General features: G+C 45.7%; 1 protein-coding gene across 1 annotated transcript; it reads right to left on the bottom strand.

The window, feature by feature from the left end:
- Positions 1-4,789: 4,789 nt before the first annotated feature.
- HSBP1 (heat shock factor binding protein 1) lies at positions 4,790-10,134 on the bottom strand. Its single transcript, XM_033219146.1, has 4 exons — positions 9,970-10,134; positions 9,345-9,411; positions 8,657-8,777; positions 4,790-6,356 (listed from the first exon to the last, which is right to left on the bottom strand). The coding sequence occupies exons 1-3, from the start codon at positions 10,012-10,014 to the stop codon at positions 8,659-8,661; spliced, it is 231 nt and encodes a 76-aa protein (XP_033075037.1). The 5' UTR covers positions 10,015-10,134; the 3' UTR covers positions 4,790-6,356; positions 8,657-8,658.
- Between the last annotated feature and the right edge of the window lie 21 nt (positions 10,135-10,155).

Below are 10,155 nucleotides of genomic sequence, written 5' to 3'. Positions count from 1 at the left end.
AACCACTGCGCCTGGCCGGGAAAGGCTGATTTCTTTTGAGGACATTGTTTTGCAGCATTTCCTGGACTTACCAGTCCTGGGTTTCTGTTCCATGAAGAATTTGGTCCAGTCCTTTGCCTCAATAAGATTCTGGAGCAGAATCAGTCAAATGGTCTTATGTTTTCAGGAGAACGCACTGTTAAAAGAAATAGCCATATTATTTACATTTCCAGAAATGGCTCTTCTGATGATTATCCGTAGCCCATCAAAATTAACTGGATATTCTGCATAAAAGATCTTTAAGATATGTAATATTTAAAGTTTCTTTCTGGAAACACTTACTGGGTTTTGACAGCAGCTTGTAAAGACCAAGGTAAGAGGTAATAAAACTACAGCAATGGTTTACAAATGGAGGTTTTGAAGGTTGATTAGAGGGAGATGAATTCCAGCTGGAAAACCTTTTGATCATGTCAACAACTTTCGAGAGTCTCTGAGGAGTGAATGAGATGATACAGGTGAAAGCACCTAGCGCCGTACCTGGCAGAGGACAGGCAGGGAAAATGTCAGGCAGATCTGAAGCTGAATCCGGTTACCAAGGGATCAGAAATCCTTATTTTCAAACAGTTGGGACACAATCAAATTGTTGAGGCATGCATGACACATGGATTGAGTTGAATACCAGGTAACAGGGGCCAAAGCCCTGATTGTCCAAGTTGGAGGTGTCAGCTGGGTTGACACAGGCGTGGAAGAATCCCATGGAACTTGGTGAATTACATCATCGAATGGTCTGCAGCAGACAGGCCTTCTTGAATGACGTTCTCGACTTTGACTGCACACTAGAGTCTAAAATGAACGCTGCTGTCTGGGCCCACCACCGGGATTCTGATGTGAGGGTTCTGTGGTGCTGCCCAGTCTTGGGCCTTTGAACTGCTCCCCAGGTGATTCTAATGTGCCACCAAGGTTGACAGCCAGCTAATTCCGATTTAACCATCTCCAGTGTTACCAGTGTTTATAATCTAGAAGCTACATCTGGAAGGTCTGTAGCAAACACTGTAGGTTATCCACCCAGTAACGATTCTGATTTCCTTTCTGATGGAACCCTGGTTTTGTTCTTGTATGTCTCTACCTCTGAGGGTCCAGAAACTGTCAGCAGAACCATTGCACCAAGCTCAGGTGGTCTCATGAATGGGTTAAGCTGGGATTTCTCAATCTCAGCCCTGTTGACACTTGGGGCTGTGCCATTCTTTGGGGTGAGGGTTGTCCTGTGCATGGGTGTGAAAGCAGCGTCCCTGGTTTCTACCCTCTTGATGCCAGCAGCACCCCCAACCCGAGTTGTGATAACAAAAAAACAATAACCACACTGCTCAACCTATCATGCAGGTCCTGTCTGCCAGCATTGTTTTAGGCACAGGCAGTGGGGTGGAAACACCTTCAAAGAAACATTTTCTTCACTCTTGAGAGACAAAAGTAAAGGAGAAAGGCATTCCCTGGCTGGATGCACCCAGGTGGAACAAATGTGGGGTTTGGTCTTTTTATTTTTTATTTTTATTATTTTATTATTTTTTGAGATGGAGTCTTGCTCTGTTACCCAGGCTGGAGTGCAATGGCATGATCTCGGCTCACTGCAACTTCTGCCTCTTGAGTTCAAGTGATTCTCCTGCCTCAGCCTCCCGAGTAGCTGGGATTACAGGTGCCCACGACCACGCCCAGCTAATTTTTGTATTTTTAGTAGAGATGGGGTTTCGCCATGTTGGCCAGGCTGGTCTAGAACTCCTGACCTCAGGTGATCCACCCACCTCAGCCTCCCAAAGTGCTGGGATTACAGGCGTGAGCCACCGCGCCTGGCCCGGTCTTGCTCTTAGTTTTACTGAGGTGCAGAATTTACTCGCTCCAGAGCTGCCCTCCCTTGGGACTTCTTGCCATGTGAAATAATACATCCCCCCATTATTAAAAGGGCTGATTTCTGCTATTGGTAGCTAAATGCTTCTAAGCTGCTGGATCCTGAATCCAGACTATTCTTAATTATTGGGAAGCAATACTATTCTCTTTTGGAAGGTGGACATTTTGCAAGACCAATGTGACTAAATGGTCAAATTCTGGTTTCTACGGTAGGGACACAGAATTTGACCATTATTAGATCATCATCGTGAAGATTATTATTGTGAAGCAGGACAGTCAAGCCTGTTCTTATGAGGCAGGGTAGCATCTACATGATAGGTTTGTAGTTCATGTATGTGGTGTCTACATAAGCTTTGGTAAAATGGAGCTCTGTTGAGGAGACGGCCACACATTACATTTCATCAGTGTCGGGGATCCCACAGAGGCTGATGCTGTACAGCTTTTAGGATCACTTGAACCCTAGGCAGGGGTCTGAGGAGCTTCCAGGCACCTCTTAGTGAGAGCCTCAGGGGTGAGGACCAAGCCTTAGGATCCCCCGCTTTTTTTTTGCGACAGGGTCTTGCTCTGTCAACCCGGCTGGAGTGGAGTGGTCCGATCACAGCTCACTGCAGCCTCAACTTCCTGGGCTCAAGTGATCCCCCCACCTGAGCCCCGAGTAGCTGGGAGCACGGGCGTGTGCCACCACATTCGAGGCTCATTTTTCTATTTTTTGTAGAGATGGAGTCTCACTATATTGCCCAGGCTGGCCCTTTTTTCTTTTTTAAAATAACAAACTCTTTTCCTATTTTCATATTAGTTTGTGGGGTTGATAAGCGCAATGTTCAATCACAATTCCTCTGGTTTTGTTTTTGGGCAGTGACTAACGTCTCCCCTCCCTCATTTTCGTTCATTGAAAAGTTCTCAACTGGTTGCAGCTAAAAATCAGACACTTAAAATTAATGCACGATTAAGATTCCAGGTGATGGCTTCATGAGTGCATTTTAAAGTCTTCGTTGCCGTAAAGCAACAACAAAAACCATGCTCCGATAGGATGGTAAGCTAATAGGTCATGGAGTTGGGAGGGGGTGTCTTTTTCTCCCCCGGGGTTGGGCCTCAAGCAGTAATTTTTGTGGGAGACAGGACGGGTACAGGCATGGAAAACCAATGTGAAAATCTGCGGTTCGTATTCCCCGCGGTTGTGCTCTGGGCAGATGTTTGAGGAACTTAGTTTCTGTCGTTGTTCTCAACTGATTTAGGAGAAAAAAGGCACTGATCCAGGAGCACACATTTTCTACCAGCTCTGAATAAATTGCAAATAAAAACTCACATCCAGTGTGTTTATTACTTAATTTTAGGTCATGTTTAATTGAAAACACTACATCAGCCTTTTGAAACTAAATTTCGAGATCCAGCGAGTGGGGTTGATGATTTCCAGACGGCCTGGACAGATGAGATTTGGAGCTCAGCTCACATGAAAAGGCAGATGATCAGCTGTGTTGGTGAGCAGTGCAGGCGTGCAGCTGTGAGGACATTCCAAGGTCATCACTGCCAGCTGTGACCTTGGGCCCCTGACTCCCAGTCTTGGGTTCCTTTTCCTTAAATGGGACTCATCAAATGAAAACCTCTCAGTGAGGTCGTGAGGATTAAGCCAAACAGTGCAAACAAAATGCTTAGCGCAGTACAGCGGTTTATAGTCAATGCTTTCAATGGTGCTGTGAACAATCGGTAACTGTAGCCAGTTAACTTTCAGGGCTAGATATGACAACACATGCTGCAAATTCCTCCATTTTAATCTAATCAAGATATATAATCTGCAAAATCCAAAGAAAAGAGGAACACAGTATCTGTTTGGGAAGGCTTCCATTTACAATCAGCATGTTGAAAAAGTTCACTTTTCATTGTTTGGAGGACTCTGTTCCCATAGCAACAGTGCTCTAAGTGGGGGTTAAAATTCCAAGGACTCACGGGGCAAATTAACTCCTAGTTACCTGATTGTATGCTAGTCCTGACAGGGTCAAACAATGACTGCACTTCACTGGTAATGAAACAAAAAACTGCTATGAAAATAAGATTAAAATATTTTAAAATCCTGTGGCTCAAAGGACAGCAGGATGAACTAGGGGCCAAACGAAGAAGTGCGGGGCCTTGGGGTTTGGGAGACAGGGCACTTAAATGTAAGGCTGTTTTCCTTGGTGCAAGGGCCCCCATACTCATCTGTATTTGTCAGCCCTCAAGAGAATCTTCACTGGCTGGTAAATGAACAAGAATAGTTGGAGAAAGAGTACTTCATACAATATAAAAAAGACCCTTGGCCAGGCATGGTGGCTCAAGCCTGTAATCCCAGCACTTTGGGAGGCTGAGGCAGGATTGCTTGAGCCTAGGAGTTCTAGACCAGCCTGGGCAACACAGCAAAACCCAGGTGTGGTAGCATGAACCTGTAATACTAGCTACTTGAGAGGCTGAGGCAGGACTGCCTGAGCCTGGGAGCTTGAGGTTCCAAGTGAGCTATGATTGTGCCACTGCACTACAGCCTGGGCAACAGCACGAGAACTTGAAATCCAGGAGGTGAGTAGGTTTAAAGATGAGTTCTCTGCTCTACTTTCCGAGCCTTTAATATGCTAATTTCTTCATGAGGTTCACAGCATGTGGTCTAAACCCAAGTGACCACAACCCTTTTTTTCCTGCAGCATCTCCAGGGGCAAGTGTTCTGGGAACATACCTGAGACAATTCTCCTGCAATGCCAGTCCTCGCAAGCCCTCCTCCCGCTCCTCAGCTTCTCCTTCCAGAAGGCAACCTCCCCCAACACCCCTCTCCTGCTTTGCCTTGGGCTACTTGTACTTAATCCATCCAGAGGTTTTAGTTGATACTCTAATGTGATTTCTGCATTTCAATCTGAAAACCAAACAGATTTTTGACACAAAGGAAGCTTCATAGCAGGATTTCAGGCACCTTTATTCATGGCAGATATTTTTGGTCAGGGCAGCCTGCCTTTGAAATCGTTCCATTACTTGAGGAGGTCGACTCCTGCCTAAGTCACAACTCTCCTACAGCTGCAACGGGCCGTATCATTTCCATTTGCCACTTAGGAGGCTTGAGAACATCAGCAGGGACGCAGGTTTCAGCTGGTCTGGTCAATGCCTGCAGTGTGTGCAGGGCATTCAGGGGCTCCAGCCTGCATCACACCTGGCCTGATCAAAGGAGGTTCTGCAGTTGAGTAACCAGAGTGGTGAATTCATTTTATTACAGAAGGATCTGACTCCTTTATGTTCCCCATGTAACTTGTATACAGGACAAATTATTTCTTACTATGATAGATTTGCAATATAAACACCAAGACTGGTGACACGAGAAACTTAAAAACATCATGTTTTTCAATTTTTCAAGTTTTTGTGTAAAAGCACTTTGTGGTGACAATCATGGATCACCTTCCATGTCATCAATATTGGCTTCTTGGTTTAGCACTCCTGGCACTGTATTTTTGAGTGGCAAGACTTAAAAGGTACTGTCCCTGTCTTCTATAATCAGTAACATTGTCACTCTGCAAGAATTTAGATAAGAAACAGTTTAAGTAAAATAGTATTTCTTAAAAACTTGAGTCTACCACACATCACTGATCATATTCTAGCCAAGCAGCTGGCATGGGCTTAACATGGTCTCTTTTCCTTCTCTTTCTTTTCCAGTCAGTAGCTCAAAGGAAAGATGGAGTGATTGAATTTTAAAATCCTGCCAGATTTTGTATGGTAACCATTGTAGATGAACCATGTAGGGTCCTACTGAAGCATTAGAATCTCATGCAAAACTCTAACAAATGCCTCATTACAGAAGGCTATTGTTATTTTCTGTACTGTAAAAGTTCTAACACAAGAAAGTGGCAGTGGTTACTTTTCATCGACTTTAGTATGTGACCTCAGGGACTTAGACATAAGTCTAAGTTCTATTCTGAGTTTTGGCAACAGAGCAGTGACAGATATTTCTGAATAAACAATTTTTAGGTGTTTTTAGCCATTTGAAAAGTATTGCCAACACACTATTTGGTGTTAGCTCAACAGTCACTTTGTACTGAGAATTAAAGAACTCTAAAGTCTACAAACATCTTACTTCACCAAGACTATAATCGAAGGGTTTACTATTTGTGTAATAAAAAAATCACACAGCAACTTTTATCCAAACAGCAACTACTACAAAAGGAATGACAAGAAAAAAAATATGACTTCACAGAAATACACTAAAAGATTTGACAATGTTATGCAGGAACCGCCAACGTTTTAGTGTTTAATAATGAATAGCACAACTGACCAAGGTCCAAGATGTGAAGATACTACGTTCAAGAAACTGGGGGGTAAATCACTCTACAAACCAACTATATAGTATGTGATAAGAATGCATACTTTATAATATAAAACCTGTCTACACATAGTAGTTAGCTGTAAAAAGCCATTCGATCTTCTCTTGGCTTGGAAACATGGTGTTCCAGATTCCAGTATAAATTATTAGCAACCTGTTGAAGAAGGAAAAATCATCAACATGTTTTTCATTGTATGAGCGCAAGGAAAAATGACATACAGAACTAAAAACTAAAAATCCCTTTACACTCTCCTATTGAGTTAAACTTACTTTCTTTGGACAATGTTTTAGCAAAAATAGATTTAACTGGAAGTATTTTTTAAAATTTCAGAGTCAGTTTTCCACTCCCATTCTTTTCTTTCAGTGACCCCCATCACTAGCCAGTCTACAATCCTGAAATTCTTGTGGCAAGATTCTCAGTCGGTTGATGGGAGTTTTGACTGCCACATAACATAAAGAGAGACCCACAGAAGCATCTAAGACTGGTAGGACATTTTTCCAAATTATCTCTGGATAAGAATAACGATGACATCACCCATAGAAAGCAGTTATGTGATTTACTCACACGGTGAATAAACCCCACCTATTGTAAAGATAAAAGCAAAGTTAAAGAGTCTGTCTTCAACATCCCAAATCTGTATTTTCGCAGTAACTTAAAATGTGGTCCAGAGCAAGCCCAGAAAATAGGAAATTAGGCATCTTTTACTGTATATTTTGCTTAGTACACTACCTATCTAAAAATACTCAGGATTTTGTTTTATTTATTTATTTATTTATTTTTCTGAGACAGAGTCTTGCTCTATCGCCCAGGCTGGAGTGCAGTGGCATGATCATGGCTCACTGCAAAGTCTGCCTCCTGGGTTCAAACGATTCTCCTGTCTCAGCCTGTCGAGTAGCTGGGATTACAGGCGTGCACCACCACGACCATTTCTGTAGAAACACAGTTTCACCATGTTGGCCAGGCTGGTTTCGAGCTCCTCACATCAAGTGATCTGCGCGCCTTTGCCTCCCAAAGTGCTGGGATTACAGGCATGAGCCACCACGTGCCAGTAACCGTTTTTTTTTTTTTGAGACGAGTCTCACTCTGTCGCCCAGGCTGGAGTGCAGTAGCGTGATCTCAACTGCAACCTCCGCCTCCCTCGGTAACATTCCTTTTTATAGAGAATTAAAACGTTATAAATGAAACATGAGAAAAGGGAGTTTAAAACTTATTTTTCACACATACAGAGGAAAAGGACTGTGCACTCAGTGCACTGTGCTGAGTGATAGTGTACATTTACCTATCTTGCAACGTGGGTAGTTTTAACGAGCTTTCCTCTGACATCTGAAACTATTCAGTGGAAATTTAAATGAACTCCAGAGTAAAAGCTTAATGTGGCCACAATCTAGTTTACCTATGTCAAGTTACCAAGCAAGTCTCCAGAATTTAAGCCATTTAAGAAGGTGGTGGCCGGGCGCGGTGGCTCAAGCCTGTAATCCCAGCACTTTGGGAGGCCGAGACGGGCGGATCACGAGGTCAGGAGATCGAGACCATCCTGGCTAACATGGTGAAACCCCGTCTCTACTAAAAAAAATACAAAAAACTAGCCGGGCGAGGTGGCGGGCGCCTGTAGTCCCAGCTACTCGGGAGGCTGAGGCAGGAGAATGGCGTAAACCCGGGAGGCGGAGCTTGCAGTGAGCTGAGATCCGGCCGCTGCACTCCAGCCTGGGCAACAGAGCGAGACACCGTCTCAAAAAAAAAAAAAAAGAAGGTGGTAATGTGGGTGACTTACAGCGATCCCCTCCCCCGCCTCCCAAAAAAAGCAATGGAAAATCTTCCAGTGACAGGTTTTATAGGCCAACAAAAATCCCTTTATTAGCTGGAATGATAAAAACTCAGTGGCTATCTAATGTTAGCCAGTGGTCTTAACTAACAGTGACAGAAGTCTAATTAATAAAAACTGGGAAAATAAATTCAGTGTAAAGAATGAGTTTGGCATGAAAAATTCCAAAACATGAAGTCCACAGCGGGTAAAGAATACAGGGATGTTTGCTGGGATCATGGCTGGAAACTGATCTACAGAATGTCTGACTACATCAAAATTATACTTATAGGATCTATTCTTTTAAGAAAAAAAAAAAAAAAAAGGCTGGGCACGGTGGCTCACACCTGTAATCCCAGCACTTTGAGAGGCTGAGGTGGGCGGATCACTTGAGGTCAGAATTCGAGACCAGCCTGACCAACATGGAGAAACCCCATCGCTACTCAAAATACAAAATTAGCTGGGCGTGGTGGCGCACGCCTGTAATCCCAGCTACTCGGGAGGCTGAGGCAGGAGAATTGCTTGAACCCAGGGGACAAAGGGTGTGGTGAGCCGAGATCGTGCCATTGCACTCCAGCCTGGGCAATGAGAGCAAAACTACGTGTTAAAAAAAAGAAAAAAGAAAAGAAAAAAAAATTGCCCCCTTCCTCACCTTCAACTCTTTTGTGTGGCAGGTATCTTGTTTTCACCTTCCAGTTCTTCCACCCCAGCCTGTGTCATGAGGTCTGCGATGTTCTTCTCCAGATCATCAATGCGACTACTCATATCATCAAGTGGTGAAGTTAAAGACAACGCGTGCCAACATCTCCTCATTGAGCCCTTTCCTTCCGTCCCTCTAGACTACGGCCTTAAACACAACGATTTTAGGGAAACCGGTCTTCCAATTTCCTTTAGACACTGTTACAGGCTGGTGGGTAAGAGTATAGGACTCTGGGGCATGGCTACCCAGCATCGGTTTCCGGCCCTGACCCTTACTAGTGATGGAACCCCTAAACCTCAATGTATGCATTTGCTAAAGATGATAACATTGCACCCACTCATACGGTCATGCTGAGCATCAAAAGACAGACACACACAAAAGCGCTTGGTTCACAGTCCACGGTCAACCACACCAGCTATTAGGATTGGTAGATGTAGGCTCCTTGAGCCCGGGATCTGTCTAGCCCAGCTGTACCCCGAGCTCTCGGTACAGTCCTTCTCAGAAACACAGTACAATCCGAACTCAAATTCTGTAAGTGACTGGCTGAAGCTGGCCTGAAAACTACTCATTTATCCCCACCGCTGCCCGGCAAATAGGCTCCAAAGGCCCACAGGAGGCCGACTACAGATAAAAAGGATATTTCTCCCAATGATCTGGTCAGACATGGTCTGAAATTTATCTTGCATCTGCTGCAGGAGTGTCTGCACCTAAGAAAAACCGAAACAAACAAACACGGTCCAAATCGATCCTGAGACAGTTTCCTGGGATCAGGACGTGAGCCCTGGTCTCGGGTTCCAGCCCCATTTCTGCCTCTGGGCAGCTGTGCCGCCTTCTGCAAGGATCTTCCTTCTCGGGGCTTCCGTTTTCCCACCTGTCCAATTAGACTGGTGGGCTGGGGAGGCCGCTGTGACTCAAAGTTCAGGGTCTTTAGGTTGTTTCTATCGGGTTGGGGCACCCGGGCGTGTGCGAGGAGTTGAAGGACGGGGAGGGTGTCAAAGGGAGGCAGGAGGGACGCGGGGGGCGTTCGCGACGGGTGAATGGGGCTACCGGAGGGGGTCGGGCTTGGGAGCGTCCGCGGGGAGACGTGTCCGCACCGAGCGCCCAGGGGGTCAAGGTGGCCGGGAGCCTCGGCCAGAGACGCTTCCAGAAACGGGGCCTCGGCAGACGCCACGCGCGGTGGCGGTGGGCGCGCCTCTGTCCAGCAGGGCCTGGCCCGGCGCCGCCCGGGAAGGCCGCGGCCTCGGGCCCCCACAGCCGTCCCTTACCACCGAGGTGAGGTCCTGCACGGTCTTGGGGTCAGTCTCGGCCATCTCCCCGACGCCCAGCTTGGCGGTTATCTCAGACCGTAACCTACACTTCCGTTTATCGGCTCAGACGCCCCCGCCCGCTGCTTCTCGCGACGAGACTGGCTGCTCGCGGGACCGCGGGGCATTATGGGAGTAGTAGTTTCT

This window comes from Trachypithecus francoisi, unplaced genomic scaffold, assembly GCF_009764315.1.
Source record: "Trachypithecus francoisi isolate TF-2019V2 unplaced genomic scaffold, Tfra_2.0 Lachesis_group10, whole genome shotgun sequence".
Classification (NCBI taxonomy): domain Eukaryota; kingdom Metazoa; phylum Chordata; class Mammalia; order Primates; family Cercopithecidae; genus Trachypithecus; species Trachypithecus francoisi.
This window is presented reverse-complemented; position numbering and strand designations above follow the sequence as displayed.